We start from the raw sequence: 21,713 nt of genomic DNA on the forward strand, positions 1-21,713 counted from the left end.
TGTTTAGTTTCATGCTTTCAATCTCTGGTAGCAGACATTAACCAGAAATATGTTCTCACTAAAGAAAGCAAATATTCAACACTTATCTAAATTCTGTATGCAGTAAATGGATTCCAAAGTTTTCTTCAGTAAAATACAAATGTGAATTAAATTGTGTGCATTTTCTAAACTATCCATACTACTTTATGGCTTTTTATCTCATTTCTCTACTGACACAAGTAGCATAAACCACCTACTCTTCCACTACTCTCACAGGCCACTGACTTGGATTCTGTATAACAGCACCTTGTACTTTCAGCAGACTGTCATATGTTGCTGATGAAGATCTTACCCAAGAAAAAGCAAATTAAACAAAGTATTTTATGTGTATGAGCCAATGTGTACATCTTATCCATTCTGTCTTATATTTTCAGTGTCTCTTTCACATATGAGGAAAACAGTAATAAACACAGAAGAAATACAGTTAGTTATACTAATTTGGCCCACTGTTTTTAATAAGTATTAGATAAGTTTTAACATCAATGGACTTAAATATTAAGAAGCGTCTTTGTCATGCCATAATCAGCATGGAAAATATCGTTTTATAACAGAGCTTTGAAGAATCATATCTTTTTAATACCTTGCTGTTTGCGTGGGTCATAAATCTGGAGCCCAAACAAAGGTGGTCTCTCACTTCTTAACAGTGTCACATTTCCTGTAACCAGATCCAACTGGAAAATAGACCCATTCATATAATCTGTCCAGTAAACACGATTTGCATGATGTGATAGTCCAAAAGGATGATTCAGATCTTTCCCACTGTAGACTACCTGCAATTAATTAGTGATCATTGGCAAGGTTAAAATAATTATTTTTTCTTAGCATACATTATAGAGAACATAAAACAGAAAACAGGAAAACTGAGATTAGGAGATTAGCAATGTGCAGACATAGCAATTTAATGCAATGAATTAAATAGTGTAAAGCTGTTCTGTGCACCAGCAACAGTTAACTCCAGAACTTCATATACATTCATTTTAAGTGGATAATGCACAGGAATGCAGGTAACCATGCAATTATTATGTTCAGTAAAAATCTACCTTCTTCCCTATCATGGAAGCATGTTCATTTCTAATAATTTTGGATATGTGTGAAAGATATCAAATATTTGCTCCTTCTGAAATGTTGCTGAAATCCTCTTCTCCTATAAACAATCAATCCCATATTTTGGAGTGATTTTTACCTCAACTAGGTTTTAAGTCAGTACTCTTGCTTCTACCAAAAGCAAAGAACAGTGTGTATGAGTTGCTTATTTTTGTTCAAATGTGAAGCAAAGAGCAGAAACTACTTTTTTATTTTTCTTATTAAATTCCCCATTTTTGGGGGGTTGTGGTAACTTAAAAAACAAAACAAAACATGCCACAGTTTATTCTCATAATAGTAAAAACTATTTTTCCCCACTAATCTTCTGCCTCTGGTTAATTAACATACACAGAACTACAAATTATAACCAAATCTGGTCTCTATTTTATTGGCTGCAGGAATGTAAACCCATGTCTTTGCTATAGCTCTAGTCTCAGGACTCGTTAACAAGAAATACAACTACAACTACAGAGCTATCTGATAAAGAAGAATAGTTTAAAAATATTTCCTACAGAATTAAAACTAAAAAAAAATAAAAAAAAAAAAGTTTTACCATTATGAAAATTGCATTAATTTGAATGATTTAATTTAGAAAGACATAGAAGACAGCAAAAGTCTATATCATCTACTTCTGGGAATGCTGCCTTTATACTTCATCATAGCAACTGCTGTTTGGGATGATTAAGTTCCAGTATTCTTCTGTTGGCTGGGCTACTTCCTTGAACTAATGCCCAACAGTGTATTTCTATCTTGCCTCCAGAAACAGTGAAGCAGTTCATCGGATTCTGTACCTTGTCTCTATTTAGAGACACATACCCAAGAGAATAAGGAGATATAAACTGTTGAAATACAACTGCTTTGAGGTGACAAAACAGCATCTCACTTTCCCCTTCAATTTTTCTATTTGGCTTTGGAATGTATTTATTTATTATTCATTTATTTAATGGTCAAAACACTTCAGTTAACTGCTTTTGATAAAAATTAATCCACCAACTACTGGTGGAATTAATTTAGAAATTCCCAAGCCCCCAAATCTTCACTATACCAACACTTACAGAATTAAAGATGCTACTGACCCAGTTATATTTTAACCAGAAAATCCTGGAATAAATAACAAAGGACCCAGCATCCAGAGCAAGCATCTTCTAGTTATTTTTGGATGCATACAATTTACTCAGATGTCTCTAAAGTTTATTTAAATCACAGGATTATATAAGGAAACCTTTAAAAATCAACAACAACCAACAACAGAAGAATTCTGTGACACTTCAATATAAAGCCTATAAAGACAGGTGCTTCTTATTATTCAGTAGTTACAGCAGGAGGCAAAAACAGCATCTCTCACTAGTAATCCATGTGTAATTCATGGCAGCTGCATTTACTTGTTTACACCTGTTCTGCCCAGGAACTTTCCAACAAGTCTAACACGGAAAGTAGACAAAGATCTTTGATTAAAATTGCCTTGCTCCCAGTACACTTACCTTCCTGCCCCCTCCATTACAGGACCATAATGGATTTGGAGCAAAAGTATAAGCACTAAATGTGAATCCCAACCTAGCTATTGTGACAAACTGCAACACTACTGCATTGATACAGGTTTAAGAGCAGATAATCCAATATAAATGATTTTAAAAGCAATATGTGCTTGCACAGGGATGAGTACCAGGGAGAACGGTGTCTACAGTCACTATTTTCAGTACTAGAGATCTGCGTATTGGTCCTATTAAGGCCATCATATGGAGGGAATCATGAATAAAGGCCAAGTGAATTTGTGAAAAAAATCCTTACACAGAAGTAAAAGGACTTAATGCCTGCCACTCTCTATTAACACTAAAGGAAAAATTTCAATTGTCAAGGTACTAATTTTATGAAATAGATGGCTAAACCTCCCCCGTATGATTAGATTGCAGTCTAAAGCATCAGCTGTTTTCCATATGTCTGTTCTGTGCTTTTTCCTTCTAGAAAACAACATAGGACTTCTATAAAGATTTGTATCTAGTTAATGCAGCCATTAGTAATAACTAAAACAATCTCTCTCCAGTGTTGTCTGCACTTGTTGAGTGTTTCCCCTCTACATAGTACCACAAATGTTCAAATGAGGTCCTGAGATTCATCAAAAGCAGTAAAGCTAAATGAAAGCCTCGCTCTGGCAGAGTCAAAAGAAGACTTTTTTTTTTTTTTTTTTTTTTTTTTTACTGAAAAGCTCTCTGTAGTTTGGTGGATCAATCAAGATGAAATTCATTGTCACATGAGAAAAATATATTAATAAAAAAAATAACAACTTTTGTGTCACTTTCTAAAGTAAAGATGAAAACTTTAAGCTGTATTTTATTCTTCTGCAGGAGACTGCCAACATCGCTTGTTTCAACAGAGATGACACTGGACATGCCACAGGGTTACACAGACTTTAAAAAGCTTGAAAAGTATTTTTAACATAACACAATAAAATCCAGTGAAAGAGCACGCCTGTGGCAAAGCAGCAGTATTTTTCTTTTACCTTTCTGTCAGTTCCATTCAAAAATATCCTTTCAATGTGATCATAATAGGCATCACACCAGTATAACACATTGGCATGATAGTCCAGAGTTAAACCATTTGGCCATAGCATCTTTGATGTTACAAAAATCTGCCGACTGTAGCCATCCATCCATGCCTTCTCAATTCTTCCCACACTGTCATCTATTTCATCTTCTTCCCAGTCTGTCCAATACATCCAGCTATGAAATCATAAAAAATGAACATTTAGATACCATTTTAATCATGTGAATAATACTGTAGACTTTTAACGGAAGTTTGGAACAGTATACCCACAAGCCAGAGCAATTTTGTCTTTTGCAAGTCTTTGCATGTCTTTTCCACCGCTATATAACGATATTTACTTTCCATGTATGCCGGATGCTGCTAAAATGATACTTAAGGATTTTTTCTCATGTTGTAATGAATTACATGAATGCCAAATGGACTGACATGAGAAGTGAAAGAATTGTTTAGGACCTTTTTTTAATCGCACCAGAATTATGATTTTTAAACCAGCATTTTACTGACTTTGTCATGAAATTTGAACGTTAATTGCTGTGTAGTTTGTGGGTTTTTGTTTGTTTGTTTTGTTGTTGCCAAGTCTAATTTGCCTTTACGATGCAAATCTGATTTTTTTATTATACTTAATACTATCAAAAAACTTCAATACGTTAGTTGCACTCTAGTTGAATAGCTACAGGATAACCTTGATGTTCTGTGAACTTCACATCCCACATGAAAGCAGCCAAATTACTCTGAAACTACTATGAGCAGTCTATCCCTTACAAAAATATTTAGAACTAGATGTCTAGAAGAAGTATTTGAAAAATCTCTAGTACGGCTAGTAGGCAATTTTAGCGTAGTTTTAAGTGCAGCAGTGTAGATAACCAAAACTACAAAAAATAAGTACCTATGCTACTCTGGAAAATCAGGCAAACATTGCAGTAAGTCATCTAACTGTATTCACTCAGATGAGTTCTCTGAGACACTCTACTGGCCATTACAAACACACCCTGTGTTTACTTTTTTTTTTTTTTTTAAATCGAAATAGTGAATTTATGATGCCTTATTACAGAATTTGCTGGTGACAATTCTGATTTCAACAATTTAAAATACCTAACTTGAACTTATACAAAAGCCGAGGGTAGCAAATATGCTAAGAAATACCACGTGTTTCTTACAAAAAGGAAAGCACAGGTTCATGGAAAGAAACACATAGAAGCCAGTATGTAATCTATGAAGCCCCTAAACAGCATTCCAGATCCTGTGATGGAAGGTAACATTAATATGAGGAAAATACTTACTTTGTAACAGATGCATACTTTAAAGCCAGGTATAGGTATGCCATTATTAAGCATTAAATAGAATAAAAACATCATATGTTTCTTAAACAAATACGGTCCTACTTCTGAGTATTAAAGGTGTCATGACTTCTTAGGTATTGAGACGTCTCACCTAATTTTAGAATCATAAATCCGTTGAAATCAAAGTTTCTGAAATAATTTCTGTAATCCCAATCCACCTAATTTGTTGTTACTTTAAAGAATAAAATCTTGGAATTTTAATCCTGATTGTCTCCATGTTTCCAAAGGAAGGAAAAAAATGAAGAAAAAACGGTTTTCCTGACAAATCCGTTCAGATTAAAAGACGCTCAGGCAAACATTTTCAAATCTACTGGTCAAGCATTTTATTCACATCACTTTTACGTTTAAGAATAATTTTCTCAGTTTGTTGTTTTTTTTTTTTTTATGTAAGAAATTGGAAAAAAATAAAGTTATACCATCATTACACAGATTTAGAGATATGCAGGTGTACATCTTTTGTTTCTTTTCTATCTAACATGATTCTAACATGAAGAAGGTTGTATTGGGTTCTTTTAGTATCTTTGCAAATATATGCTAAGAACATAAACAAATTTTTGACCCATGAGGCTTATAAACCTTATAAAACACTACATTTAATCACAGAATTTTAAAACCTATAAATGCTGTAAAGCTCAAGGAAAGACACAGGTCAGTATGGAATTTATATTGAAGGCCAAAATGTTTTACACATATTTACATGACTGATAAAGAGCGATTAATGAGCTTTCCTCCATTAACTTTTTGTCTGTACTTATTCTAGTTATCATGTCATAAGCTAAAACATGCTTACAGTAATGGACATTTACATTAATGTGCTTTAATTGTATCTCAAAATGCAGTTAATACTTCTGTGTTGGTTAAATCAAGACTAATATTTTCTAAACATAATTAAAATGCCATAATAAATGTTATCCCTCAGGAAAAGCTTCCATGAGAAGCATGATCATGAAGGGCAAGTTATTTTATTAGAGAAGTGTTTTATATAATAGTCCTTTCCAGATAATACATCTTCATACACTATTTCCTGTGTCATGCATTTACTGAGCTGGAAAATTTAACAAAGTAATTTTAGGTATGGTTATGGTTTGTGGTCTGATTTTACATTCTTATTATCTGACCTTAATTAATTGTAGCCTGTCCACAGTCACTTCCATTCCTCAAGGACAAGCTCAAAAGTGAAAACCTGATAGTGTAAATACATTCTAGTACTAGAAAAACAGCAATCAATCCAGCCACACTAGAGTTACCTGCCTAAATCATTCCTCAGTGACAATTTTCTGAATAAATGTATCAGTGAATTTTTAGGTATACCACAACCATAACACACTAATATAATGTTCTTTTTATTATGCAGCCTATCACAACCAATTATATTAGTAATGAAAAATACCTGTCTCATTTATTTTTGTAAACTAATGTGTACAAGGATATGGTTTTAATTAACTTGAGAAATAGAGACTTAAAAAGAGAGAAATAAAGAAGAGTATTATAGAGTTCACCTAATATTAAAAATACATACAGGTCTGATACACTCAATTTGTTCAAGCACAAGGTGAATCACATTCAAATTAACTTGACATAGGTTGAGCTGTGTCTGAGCATACACATTCCTCTCAAGGCTTCAGGAAAGAATTCTTGTCAGGAATTAGAGATATAGACTAGACTACTGCAGAATTTTAGACTACCATATGGCTTTACAGACCCATCCTAAGCAAAATTCAATCCTGTATTTATCCTATAAAGATATAAATTAAACATGATAGACTACTCCATACCCATTGACTGGATCAACAACAATTCCTCTAGGGTGGGACATGTCACCCTCCAGCAAAGTTTTCCGACTCTGAGCAGCCTTTTCCAGTCTGGCTACAGCGATTGTTTTCCTGTGGCCATCATTCGTCCAATAAAGATTATTTCCAATCCAGTCCACTGCTATGCCTTCTACATTATCGAGATCTGAGAGAGAAGGGAGGGGCAGTAATAAAAGATTAATATTATACATTCATGTTCTAACACTATCCATTAATGTCAGTAATGGGCAATATATCGTAAATATAGCTAAATTAGATTATTTTATTGGATTAATTATATTTGCTGAATTACAATACTGAAGTTTGCTGTGTCTGTCAGAATTAATTTTTGCTGAAAACAACCTACTGGCCATAAAATTTGTGTATTAGGCCATCAGCCCTGCATATGTTAACTGTAATCGGACTCAGACAAAACACTATTTAACAAAATCCTACTTAACTTTATCCCAAAATGGTTATATCACCCAAGTCAGGAGAAGCTTCCAGGATTAGCTCTAGTATTCCATCTAAATAATCTTGTTTTCACCCAGATCAAAATATCATTATTTTTTAAAAAATAAGCAAAATACACATTGTATATATATTGACCATGCAAAGCACATCACAACAATTTGAGTAATTTTTATGTACAGGAGCAAATCATTAACACAGCAAAAAATACACACACAAACAGCATGCCCCAGCGGCACCCCCACCTCTTGGCGCCCACAAAACACCTTTACACATAAGCAGCCCTTGATAATCCCATTACTTTTCAGGCACACTTTGCTTGCTCCATCCCAACTCAACCAATGCTTCAACACCGCCTGTCACCCCCACCCCACCGCCGTGTGGCAGCCGGGGATGCCCTGCCATTGCCGGGCCCCCCTGAGGTGTCTGGGTCTGGCTGTGAGCACCTCGGGGCTGTTCTGAGCCAAACACCGGCCACCAGCAGCAGGAGGCACCTGAGAGAGGCCCTAGTGGCAGTACCAGTGGTTACCTGACTGCCGCCCGCCCCAGAGCCTTCCCAAAGCGTTGCTCACTTTAATAGTTTTCTGAGGTAAAACTTTGGGTGGAATCGCTTATCCTCGTCCTCAGTCACTCCTACATGATTTGGCACAGCTCAGGTTGATGGTCCGAGTTAGCTTTACGACAACAACATTGTGCAGGGGTAATGCTGTACTCTAAAACTTTCAAATTTAGTCACACAAGATGTCTCCCCATAATACAATTAGTAAGCACTAATGGAAAGTCCATACTTAATAAGTTTAATAATTTCAGCATAACTATGAGGTGTTTTTTTTTGCAACAGATCAGACCTGTTTTCCTTGGGACAAACTCTTCACCAATACTATTTTTTTAGACCACAAACGCCTTTACTGACTATAGCTCTAATAAATTATCCCATTCCCCACAAGAAACCAGTGAAATTCTTCAAAACGGATGGGAATGTAAGACACTTTTACCTAGTCACAATATACATAACTTATTTAGCAGACTGCAAAAAACTTACTGCTTACTATAACCCATAGATAATGTACAGGGTACCATCAAAAACACACCAAGATAAAATATGAGTTTTATCCCCAAAATGAAATATTGGGCTTTTTATACACTTGGATGCAATAAAAGCATCTATAAAAGGTGTCATTATAATCTCAATAGCATTGTAACATGACAAGTGACTTCACAGCCCTTTCGTTGAACAATGTTTTTCAGAGAGTTGTACTGTCACTATATCCCTATCAAGTTAGCAGAGACATAATGCTTTCAAATAACATTTTTCCTAAATTTTATAACTATTTCCTTAAAAAAAAAAGCAAATGCATTTAAAATACAACGTTAAAGTATGTTAATATAGTAAAGATGTGCACTGTATTTTCAAATCTAAAAATAACAATCCCCTTATTGACAGATATTTCAATATGTATGCTTCAGTAAGAGCCTGCTAAAAGTTATATCATGACAGCCATGTAATATTATTTAGAACTTTTTCCCTTATCAGTATCCCCTGATATAAAAAGGTATATTCCCTGTTTTCCCTCAGTACAATGGCAGTGAACAAACAGCACAGATTAATAAAGAGAAATATACAGATGAGATATTCTTTAAAAAAAAATAATAAAAAAATCCTGTCAATACCATGGAATTATATATGAAAGTATTTGAGAAATGAATTTGCTTGTCTTGAACAAGTTAACAATGTGGTTCAGAGTAGTTCAGGATTAGGATTAGAAGTCTCTCTAGTGTGTGTAATCGTTCTATCCCAAGAATATTGCCTATGTTAACTTAAACACTTGTGGAGATGTATGTAAATGGAGGTGTATGCATGTAAAGCTGTGATGTATTTAACACTTGTTAGCTTTTTTTTTTTTGTCTGTTTTCTAAATTTAAACCTTGAACTGCAAAATACACAGTACCACTGCAGTGACCTGAACAGTAACAGGAATTAAAGATATGTAACATCTAAAGCTTTCATATTTAAAGTTGTTTTTTTTTTTTTTTTAAACATGAGGAATACAAATATAAGATTTTTAAAAACTCATATTTCTAAAGGCAACAATTTGCCATATCGGTTTTAAATGTATAAGAGATTATAAGCACAGTATATAGTTTCGTATAGAATGGCCTAGCTCCATTAATGTCAGTTAAATCATGTGCACTAATATTGCCTAAAATACTACACATAACACAAGCATATACATTTTTTAAAATAGTTCTTCTGTATATCAACCAGCTAGATAGATAGATTCCAAAGATCTGTGTAGACTTATTGTTACCTTTTTTAAACAAAAAGTTAGCCTTTGCCCATCCTTGCTAATATTTCCAAGTGAATAATATAAATCATTAAGGCTCACAGTGACCTCAAATAACATAAGGGGGGGCAAAAGCACTGTTTTTTAAAACAAGAAGAATAAAAGAGGGAGAGTGTGTGTTTGTGGCAGTCCAACTGAACAATATTTAAGTCCCTTTAAAAAATTCTGGTTTGTTCCATTTTTTAAATTTAAAAAATGTATTTCAAAAGTAAGTCTGAAACCTTTATTACAGCATTTTCTGTTGCTGATGAAAGTACACTATTATTGCAGTTGTGCTGCCAACTCTGGGATAGGTCTTGCTGTGGGCTGTCAAATAGTTATCAATACTACACAGCAGTTTATTTTCCAAAGTGAAGAATAAGAAATCACAGCTGAAGCTGTATCGGAAATCAAACTCCAGCAGTGTTAGGTGCTCAGCGTTCTCAATTGCCAGTCAACAGCTTGTAGGATCAGGCTCTCATGTAGGCAAACTGTAATTATCTGAGTTACAGTGTTGTTTGAGCTAGCATATCTGTTCTTGCAAAACCTGATAGTCACAAAAAATGACAACTTCTCATCTGAGAAATGACACAGATAGAGCTCCTTAGCAGCATGCTGTACAGAGCAAATATTAAACCACCTCCTGACACACCTGATTTTCTCTAGTAGCCTTCCACCAAGGAACGATTTAATCTATCCCTGCTGAGTTCTTGAGAGCTGACAGAAATAAAAGCTGAGGTGGTATGGCTGGAGGCCATATTAATTTTTAAAATCATGATAAATACGTTAACAAATGTTCTTTAAACATTCCTTAAAGTTATGAAAATACATCAAGTTCTAATTAACAATGTAAGCTTCTGGAAAATGAGTGAGGAAAGAATGACACTGATTTTATTTATTTTTAAATATTAGGAACACCAAAAATACATCATCAAATAAACCACAACTCTTTTGGTAGTGCTTTGGCATTTTGCTACGTTGTATTTATAAAGAGTAGAAATTAAAGTTAAACATTATTTAAAAGAATCTCATCAAGTTGCTGATTTGGTATACAATGTTTATTCATGTTTGCAGGTTTGATTAGGCTAAGCTCAACCTGTCTGACACCTTTCAGCAAGGATACTCTTTGGTATGACCGTGAATGTTTAAGTCTATATACTGTCCACTCTACCTGTACTCCACATTTGGATTAGCTTGTTGTAAAATGAAATGTGTGTTGTTTTGTTAAAGTTCAGCAGTAGAGGTTCTGTGATGCATGTTATCCATTTCCATATTCACAGTGAAGAATTACCAGATTGGCAGCTGAGTGTTCGTTATTTACTCAGACAGCCATTCGTTATTATGCTATCACCAAGCTCCTTGTAGCTACTCCTGAAGGGATCTATCTGTGTGCAGACTTTGAGGTCTGTAGAGAGATCTTATGCCAAAAAAAAAAAAAAAGCACCACAGCACTGCAAATGGGAGAGCTGTCTCTGAGACAGCTGGATTAAAACATGGGTTATGAATCATGGGGAATGAAAATCCCTGCATTAAGGCAATAGTATTTTAGTTACTTTCACTGGCTCAAGCTTCAATTTACAAATAGAGACATTAAGTTCTATGAAGAGCAAGATGGATATTCATACTGCTTTTTTTTTTCTTGAGTACTAGAAAATAATTACTGCAGAATGTATTTCAACTGAGGCAGTAGCTACATCTTGCTGAAGCAGTCTTTCATGAAAAATGTCTGTTAAAGAAAAAGAAGGGTTGACAAACTAAAGCTTTGATTAGTGAAATAACATTTAATATGAAGAGATGTGTCTCTAGACCAGGGACATTCTGCACAGTATGATGAGAGAGGTGGAAACTAGAGAACTGCTGATAGTTTTTCCACTTGATATAATATACAGTGCAAATATCTTAGTTCAGATTCTCAAAAGTGTTTGGGTTTTCCTGTTGCTTCCACAGATGCATGGAAAAATACATCAGGAAAGACAAAGCTAAATAACTTTTTTTTTTTTCCCCTAATTAGTTTTCAAGTGATAGTAGTACAGAAAGTCGTCCTCTGCCAATCTACTTGAATAAACTCCAGAAACCACATTGTGATACAGGTTGTAGGTAAAAAGTCTCACAATATTCATAAGGACATTGGATAGATTAGTGAACAATTACAAGAATTACATTATGGATCCACTGTACCTACTGAAAGAATGCAGTGGAAATGTAGGAGTATAGGCTAAACAGACAAAGATTTCGCAACAGAGCAATTTAACCAAACAACATTTCTGCAGTACGGAAAAATAAATAGGAAGTTCTAAAAAAAAAAGTCTCCAACTCTGTTCAAGGTCTAGTTTGGTTCTGTTTTCAATGGGTGATTTAAACAAAGTTTTAAATTATCTGTAAAGGTCAGTTCAACTTCTCCTGAGTGAGATTCTCTGAATGTCACTATCAGTTAGTATTGCCTACCATCTTTGAGGATTGTTTCTCGCTCTGTGCCATCAATTTTCTGTCGTCCAATTAGGAAACTGGTAGTATCAGCAAAGTAAATGTAATTGGTTTCGGCATGGAAGTCCAGGGCACGAGGATTGACTAAGTTTTCTATAGGGATCATGTATTCATCAGATACTTTGGTATTCAGGTCCATTCCCCGTATTATTCCTGGGCGTCCCTTCCCATAAAAAAGAAACAATTCATTCTTTGGTCCTGCAAAAGAAAGATTACAAACATAAACAACTGATGCTGCCTAATCTTCTTTACAGTGCATAATGTCACTGTTTAATTAACCAGCACAATTAGTGGGGGAGCAGGAGAGCTATTCAATACCAAAAATTAAACTTTCATATATTCCAAAGGTATCTAAACTCAAGAAATCTAGCTAATTACATTACCTTAATTAAAATACAAATTACTTCAGTGAGTTGCTTACATCTAATTATTTTTTCTATAAAAGTTCACACTGAAAAGAAATGCTAGATCACAGAATAACTTTGCATCTAATGCATCTAATGTGAAACGCACATATATAGCACTGCAGACATTTAATTTTACAATTCATTAGGATCTATCAGGGTAATGTAGACCACGACTGAAGCGATCATTAGATCTAACAAGACTGTAAACTTCAGCAAATTCAAAACACCATTACACCATTTTTTTTTACCTGAAGTTTCTCAGAAGCAAACAAAAGGTTACAGTAATTTTATTTTATTTTATTTTCAAATAGGAAGGAGTATAACAAATTGACATGCTGACTTCTTTCATACTGAGATACAAAACATGGATACCGATATTTCCTACTTCTTCTTTTACAATTTCATTAAGTAGGTTAATTACAAATAACTGAAATTTGTTAAGGTGATTTTCTTTCCTTAAAGATAGTTACAAATATCCTTAGATACTTCATACTATAAGCATAGCTCTTAAAATTGTCTAAAATATGTTCTTTTCCCAGTGCCTCTCACAGTTGTTTGCTGGAATTGTTCATGCAAACAGGGAGAAGATTGACTGAGGTCAAATACATTTATCTACCACCATCCATCAAAGCATTTAGTTGCATGCCTTTCTTTTGAACTAAATCAATGTCATTTGAACAAGAAATCAGACAAAAATAGACTCATAGAATCACAGAACGGTTTGGGCTGGAAGGGAACCTGGTTCCACACCGCTGCCATGGGCAGGGACACCTCCCACCAGCCCAGGCTGCCCAAATCCCCATCCAGCCTGGCCTTGAACGCTGCCAGCGATGGGGCAGCCACAGCTTCTCTGGGCAGCCTGTGCCAGAGCCTCACCACCCTCTGAGTGAAGAATTTCTTCCTAATATCTAATCTAAACGTACCCTCTTTCAGTTGTCCTATCACTCCATGCCCTTGCAAAGTCTCCATCTTTCTGTCTTTCTTATAAGCCCCCTTTAAGTAATGAAAGGCTACAGTATGTTCTCCCTAGAGCCTTCTGTTCTCCAGGCTAAAAAACAAAAACATAAACAAAACAGCTCTCTCAGCCTTTCTTCACAGGAGAGGTGCTCCAGCCCCTTGATCATCTTCATGGCCCTCCTCTGGACTCGTTCTAACAGGTCGTTCTTGGGCTGGAGGCCCCAAAGCTGAACACAGGGCTCCAGGTGGGGCCTCACAAGAGCAGAGCAGAGGGGGACAATCCCCTCCCTGCCCTGCTGGCCACCCCTCTGTTGATGCAGCCCAGGATGTAGTTGGCCTTCTGGGCTGCAAGCATGCTCTACTGGCTCACGTCGAGCTTTTGATCCACCAGAACCCCCAGGTCCTTCTCTGCAGGGCTGCTCTCAATGAATTCTCTTCTCTTACTCATGTCTGGGATTGCTTTGACCCAGATGCAGCACCTTGCACTTGGACTTGTTGAACCTCATACGGTTCGTGCAGGCCCACTTCTCAAGCCTGTCCACTTACCTCTGGATAGCATCTCTTCCTTTTCTCATGTCAGCTGCATCAGTTGTGCTAGGTATAATCACAGTCACATAAATCAAGCTTCCTGTCAGAAAGTATTATGAAAGAAACCTTGCTTGCCCTATTTAAGTGAAGGGTCCATTAAGATTGTTGTAAGATGATTGTATGGGTATAAAATTGACGGTGACTGAAACTATTTAACAGTATTTTAGTATTTATGTATTGTAAGAACGCATAGTTTATATTTTAAAAAAAGGGTAAAACTGGTAACTTGTGATGATTTTTTGAAGTCCTTTAAACGGCATCCCTGGTATAATTTGTCACTTCTGTGAACTGGCCCCAATCAAATCATTTTAAGGAATGAAAAGAGTATATGAATTAAATGTCAAGTACATGTTACAAAACAGTTTTACCTGAAAACAGCCCATGTGATTTCCATTGTTATTGATTTCATGTTAAATAACACAGTAACTAAGCCCTGAAATATTAGCATCTGGCAAACTGTTTGATTTCAGTAACATACTTTTGCATGACCTGCCATCGCTTCCCAAGATGAAGCCAGTCCTGCAGCGACAAGTCCGTGTTTTGTAGTTGCTGCTGAGCAGACAGATGTGCGAACATCCCCCTGGCATTCCATATGGGTCCACCTCACATGCATGGCTTCTGACTACAATGAGTGAAAAACAGCATGAGTGAAATCCAGTTAAAGTAAGATAATTATATGCATCAACATGTCGAAAATTTAGATGGGAAAAAAGGGGATATTTTGTCATGGCAAGTCTTTCCACAGAATATAACTACAAAAGAAAGACTTTTTAAGGTGATAACCAAAGTGGACAAATGCATATATCCAAAAGACCATCTTGTGCCTATCAAGCCTACAATGCTGTATGGGATAACTCCTTTCTGAATGAGTTTCCGTAGAGTCATTTGCTGGGCAGCACTCTGCTGGGATAGATGACTTTCTTTACCTTTGTTTGTTTGTTTGATTCTTTTTGTTTGTTTGTTTGTTTGAGAGCAGAGTGAATCTCATGCCAAATATCCCATTCCAGTTCCCTATTCATTTAATGACATTAGACAGCACCTTTCTGGGGGAGACAACTGTGCAGAAACTAAAGGACAAAATAAGTAGCGTTTTTCCCATATTTGAACAGATGGGACAGAAATCCAACTAAAGCACAACTCTAAATTAGCAGATTAATATATCAAATACACTTTTAAAAATTATCTAAGGTAAATCTGATCAGGAAAAAAAAAAAACCACAATCATTCTATTTTGCATTTACTACACTGACTTAGAAGAGGATAACAGTATTTTAGATCAAAAACTGCTTTTCTCTTCTTTCTCCTTCCCCTCAGGCTTTTCAGTTTTTTTTGTTGTTGTTGTTCGTTTGTTTTTAAAGTAATCCAGTGGTTTAAGATCAATATTGTTAAAGTTATACAGAAACTCTACCAAGTTCAGCCAGCCTCTACAGCAAATCTTGACAAGCAACAAACATGTCCATTCAAAACAAAAGGAGCTGCAGAGTGAACAAAGGGCAAGAGGAACAGATTAATCACAGGATGTAATAAAAGATTACACTGTGCTCATGTCTCTCCTATACTCAACCTCTCTGACTCCCTCAGGGGTACAAGAGGGAGGCCTATAGCAAGAAGAGAGTCTTTGCAGCCTCCTTCAGATGCTGACATCTGCAAAATCAATGCCCTCAGCTACAGGGTGAAAATTAGTTTACCCAATCAGTTAATAGCTTGCTACCACTTCAGAAACCTCTCTAAAAGCAGTCAGGTTGTTTAATAACATTGATGTTAATCACCAGAATTGGTGTGTTAGCTTTTACATCCCAGCAGTCATGACAAGGATTCTAGTATTTACTGCTATCGGTCATATAAAAAAAAAAAAAATGCTTACAAACTATCACTGTAAACATTTTGGATCTTATTATCTTTGTGCAAAGTGCCCACAAATCATACTGATGTTTTGAGTGCAGAAAGTTATGCAATCAGGCCTATGATTCAAGTCAAACCTGAGGACTGTGGACCTCAGAAACTGCTATTTTACCAAAAATTCTGAGATTTTAAAAGTTTTTCATTATAGACTAAAATGAAGTTTTCTTTGACAAAAGGCAAAGATTGTATTTAGTAAAGCCAAGGAAAACTTAAAAACAATTTCCTGTCTCACCAATGACTCTGCTGACAGGTTGGAGGGCTACCTGACTACATCTCCATTCTTTTTGGCAACTCCAAAGACTGACGGAAGGAATGTCGACTCCCTCACACAGGTCCAGAGAAACCAGGAATCTCCAAGGTCGGATACCCAACCAGCTTGGTGGTATTGGACACCTAACAATTTTGAGTGTTAAATTCTGAAAGGCTGAGTGTGTGGAGCCAGAGAATTTACAAACCAGGGCTCTTAGGCAGTTCTCCAAGCTGAATGCTCAGGAACCAGCCGTGATAGGAGGTCAGGGAAGTGTGAAAACTGGCAGTGAAGCACACAGAAGACTAGGAAGATGAAGAAGTCACAGAGAGTTCTGCTATAGTGTCAGATTTTCACTGCATCTTGTGAGACATCTTTCTGGAAGAATGCTCTTCACCGCACATTCACCTATTAACTCGGTTTACATTTCCTAGAAAGAGGAATTTTTATCTCACCTGCTGTTTGAGTTCTTTTCTGGTACACACGGATTCCGTTAGCATTGTCAAGTCTAGTAAGAGACTGAACATCGGTGCCATTATATCTGTTTATCTGTAAAATGCTGAAGTTATCTGAATTAACTGCATATAAATAGTTTTCAAATACTGCCAAACCACAAAGATGCCTAACCTGGAAAAGAGGAAAAAAAAAAAAGGTCATTATTTTAGCTGAATGTTTTAGGTGCATCTATGTTTTATAAACATCAAGTAATAATGTGAAATGTACATGGCAAACTGTATAAAAGAGTTTCTCGTTATGCTGATAAAATTAGGAAAAAATAAATGCAAACTATGCTACAAATGTAGTTCACACTCTTTTAATCCGAAGTTTATAGTTACTAAAGTTTTGTACAAGAAAGTAAGAAAAATAAAAATATTTAACAATCTGTATTCATTTAGCCTTTGAATTTCCCTGGTTCTCTGTCTTTTAAATTAAAAACACCTGCATACTGTGCTAACTGCAACAGCTTATATTAGTATTAACTAATGTTAATTAACTATTAATACCTAATATTAACTAATATTATTAACTAATATTCTCTAGCATTAACTAATAAATGTAGTAAATACAGATACTTAAAACAGTTTATAAGTTGAATTAATGTATTTTTTTAATTGTGATATAATCAAAGCCAGGTAAATCGTGCAAGATAGTCTATCCAAAAATTTTTTTTAAGTAAATAAATAAATATACAGTTTCCCTAGCTATACTTGAGTTCCTTTTGTTTGATAGCTTTGAATATGCTTGTCATCACACTCTACTGCTTGTTTCTCAAAAAACAAATTCTAAGATTTTATTCATCTCTGATGTGCATGGGCACGCTGATTAAAAATTACCTAAATTTAGTTAGTCAGTTAGCCAATAACAGCTCAGACATGATGTGTTCAATAATCTAGAGGTTATGCTTGATCTCTAGATTTGGAATATTTAAAATACCTCATTGAGCAATTTGAAAGCAAGAGTTGGTTGGCAGATGTTCACAAGCTGAATATCTTACTAGTGTAATCAATAAATTATTCACCACAAAGTATTTACTCCGCTCATTTATTCCCAAATTCAGACATACCTCACAAAACAAAAACAAAAACGATCCAAAACCTGTTGTCCATCAAATATTTCAGTCCTTCCTGGAAATTACCCCCAGCTGACCAAATCTTGCCATTGTATTCTGCTTTTAGCCATTTAAAAGAAAACAACTGAAATCAATTGAAGCATTTCATTAAGACCCAATAGAAATTCAATCCAATTAGAGTAAGACTAGAGATAAAAAAGAAAACAGACTTGAAAATAATGATGAATCTGTACCAAATTGTTGAATTCTCCTCTGCATTATAATCCTCTTTCTTTCCTATTACCATTTGCACACAGTTTAAAGCTTTATTATTTAACTCCCATGAGAGCTTTATATTTACAATATTAACAATGTGACTCTTTTTACAATGCACGTTATAATGCCTTAATTAATTTTTATTTAATTTATTCGTTTCGGTGGTTTTTACTTCTCATAAAGATTTTCAGCTACCTTATGCATGACTGGAAATGTTGCTTGCTACAAAGAATAGTCCTTTGAAAGCCATCCAGGCTATCAATCAGAAAGGCTGTATCATTTGGAAAGCATGCCTTTTGATATGCTTGTACTTATGAAGTAAAGTTTAATCCCTAAAAGTTCTTTAGAATAGTTTGCTGATTATGCTAATTATTTGTGTTTTGGTAAACAGTGTGTACCTGGAAGCAAATAAAGAATTACAGCAGAATAGGTAAATAGGTATCTGCATGTATTTTTGCACACCCTGTTTAACCACAGGGAGAAGCAGATGTACCCACACCAGCTCTAAGAATCTGAGTAGCAGTCAGGAATTGTTTGGTCCTTGCTAATTTTCCCTCAGTTTCCATGAGCCTGTGTGGAATTGCTACCTACTACTCCATTCTCCACCCTGAGACAATAATAATGGATTGATATATTCCTGTTCAAAAACTCATACAGTCTTAGCATTTGTATTTATGACTCTGAACATCTGAATCAACTGGGAAAAACACCATTGCCATCAACAAAATATGATTTAAGGGCATCCTGATTGGTCTGAACAGGTGAATACCTTTTGCCATTCTCCTGTTTCTTTAATATTTTTCTGCCTCTTAGTCTTCCCTTCCTGAATTGGCCATGATATCTTCTTGACATTAATAATTTATCCCCTAGTATATTTCCATTGCCTCATATTTTTTCTCCTGAAGTCTTTTACAATGAGGACTGACTTACATGGTGCATTGTTAATGAAGCACTGAATTTGTCTATAAGTTGCAAAATATGCTAAAAACAAAAACATGTAGAAAACAAACCATGTAGTTGATTCTTTTAATGTCTAATGTATATGAAGCAAAAAGAGAAAAAAAATCTGAAATTACTCTGGTAGCATTATGTATGTTCATTTATTGATAGCATTTTCTTACATTTTCAAATAAATACCTACTTGTCTGCCTTTAATTACTGTATGTCTCTTTCTCCCTTCATAGTCTACAACTTCCACATTATCCAGATAGATGTCAACCCAGTACACATATTTATTGATGAGGTCTAGTGCAAGAGCAGTTGGCTGTTCAATTTTAGAGTCTACTATCCACGTCCTGTTCATTCCATCCATGTCACATCTCTCAACCTTGGCAACATTCCCGTAGTCTGTAAAGAAAAGCTTTCTGTAGAAAGAAAATAAAATGTTATAAGTTTCAAAAAGTGTGATCATAGTGCAAAGCTCCTGGTGGCGCTGTGGAAAATAAGTTTTCATTCTTTGTCGTTTCAGGGGCTGTACCTAACCTACATTGACAATCAGCAGTGATTAACAAAAAATTCAACATATCCTCTAACAAATTCACAACTACATGGCATTTTCTTAAAGTGGAATGTACAGAAGTTCTAAATGCATTTCCTTACACCAGATACACCCCTCATGTAGTACTTGATTTGTTTTTAAATGGTCAGTATACATATGTACAGAGACTATAACAGTATGTTAAATATATCTATATATCCACTATTTATTTAAAAAATAATAATAAAAAAAAAAGGCAAGATAGTTACAAGAACCAAAGAGTGGCAAAACCATGAAGCACTTAGATGGTCTGGAGAACAATTCATTGCATACAAGGTGTATGCAATCACAAATACAGTGATCCACACTGTCAGGCTTTTGAAAATATATTTCTAAAGATGCATTAGTCTGTAGTGCATACATATCACCATGGAATATTTAGGACAGGTCTACCAACTATAAAAAAGCTTGAAAATGTTTCCACAAATCCAATGAGTCATTCCATTAAGAGTAATGGGAAACTATCTAAGACGTAAAAATTCCTACTGAAGCTTCTCAACCCAATCCTTGATTAGAATTCAGTGGATTTAGTACACACAAATCAATCCTGATTAACCTGACAATGTTTTAACAAGATTAACTATTTGTGAGACTAAATTGCACTTGCTATAAAAGACAACCTTGTCATGACTTTAACATATTATAAAGAATAATATGATTCCAGAGGGAATGTTACTTAAACTACCTTGAGAATCAGGATTTTGTTTTGCAAATGAAGTTAATTATCTCCTAGTTATTACCATTTCTGGTAATAACACTGCATCAACACCATATAAGGTGTGTTTATGTTGAAAAACAGTAATTTATGGCCTTGTAACATCTCATAGAAATTCAGCATTGTAGTATGTTTTAAGCTAGAAAGAATACATGGTTGCTAAATAGCCAAATGAGACCCATGTCCTTTATTATTAACATATTCAAATAAATAAGAATACAATTTAAAAGTAGTTAAAAAGTTTTTCATTGGAAATATACACAAATTAGAACATCAGTAAAAATATTGAAGGCATAAGAATTATCTGTAGGTACAGCAGCTGTCAAATGTTAAAATGAATTGATCACAGAATCATAAAGTAGGACTTGAGGAGAATTTGAAAGGTCAAGTAGTCCATCACCAGGCCATAAAGCAGAGTAAACTTTACCTATAACATTCTTGAGGGATAACTCCATTCCTGACAGGGAATCTGATTAATCAAAATACTTTTGAATTCCTGTCTCGTCCTTTGTTGTAATTTTGTATCCCAGCTGTACTTTAAGAGCATTTAAAAAAACCACACACTTAACATTCTGGTCCATATAATCAAAATGTGCACGCTACAGATGATATGCAAAGTAAAAATTATGTCTGCAAAGCAAATATTTCATTTGGAATGAAAACAGCCAAAAAAATTATGTGACTATATATCTGTGTGTATATGTATTTAATCAGCAATAACAAGACCAATACCTATTACATTTAAAATAAGTTTTTGAAGTATTACATGTACTCTAGTTGACAATCTTTACTTTTGGGGATCAGACGTAGATTATTTAATGGAACTTTATATCTCAAGATTCAATTATTCAAATCAAAGCTCATTTTGCAATCACAGAACCAAAATGTGTTGTTGCTGAGATCAGGCACACATACATCTGTATATATTTCTGCATACATATATACATGTGTATACATATGCATATATATACACACACACCTATGTATCTGTTTGTGTATATATAGATCCTTATATATATACATACATACACAGAGCAGCTACAAAGACCTGAAGCTTGACTTCAAGCTGACTCTACTTGATTGCGTAGTGCACAGTATTCTTACACAAGATTAATGTTTCTATGTGATGTCAGAAAACAGACTAATTCACAAATTAGAAATGATAATTCTTTGCTTTTTGCAACTATTTCTCTCTGGGCCATTCACAACTGATCTCTTTTTAGATCAGAAAAAAAAAAAAAAAAAATACATACAGTAAAGAGCATCTAATTTAAGTTGCTTGTCCACCTTTCAGGGATGGGGAGGTCATTTCTTACTTTTCTAAATATCTGATTTATATTACCACCATTTGTGCTAAGGCAGCTATCATGACTTAATGTGTAAATAACATACTTTTTATTTTTAAAGTAATGACTCTTCTCCTGGAGACTGACAGTAATAAAACTTTATCTTTTAATGTAGAG

At 34.9% G+C, this 21,713-nt stretch overlaps 1 protein-coding gene across 10 annotated transcripts in view; it reads right to left on the reverse strand.

Annotated features, from left to right (window-relative positions):
- The window catches only part of LRP1B (LDL receptor related protein 1B), a 681,046-nt gene that overhangs the window by 244,909 nt on the left and 414,424 nt on the right, over positions 1 to 21,713 (reverse strand). For all 10 annotated transcript variants that reach the window (XR_010832147.1, XR_007162924.2, XM_048062804.2 and 7 more), the window contains exons 8-14: positions 19,140 to 19,362; positions 16,629 to 16,800; positions 14,503 to 14,646; positions 12,034 to 12,270; positions 6,779 to 6,959; positions 3,620 to 3,839; positions 620 to 809 (exon numbers count right to left, since the gene is read on the reverse strand). Coding sequence is in view for 8 of the 10 variants with exons in the window: in XM_048062804.2 (XP_047918761.2) it covers positions 620 to 809; positions 3,620 to 3,839; positions 6,779 to 6,959; positions 12,034 to 12,270; positions 14,503 to 14,646; positions 16,629 to 16,800; positions 19,140 to 19,362 (1,367 nt within the window). In the remaining 2 variants the exon portion in view is untranslated. The remainder of the gene's footprint in view (positions 1 to 619; positions 810 to 3,619; positions 3,840 to 6,778; positions 6,960 to 12,033; positions 12,271 to 14,502; positions 14,647 to 16,628; positions 16,801 to 19,139; positions 19,363 to 21,713) is intronic.

This window comes from Anser cygnoides, chromosome 6, assembly GCF_040182565.1.
Source record: "Anser cygnoides isolate HZ-2024a breed goose chromosome 6, Taihu_goose_T2T_genome, whole genome shotgun sequence".
NCBI classification, from domain to species: Eukaryota; Metazoa; Chordata; class Aves; order Anseriformes; family Anatidae; genus Anser; species Anser cygnoides.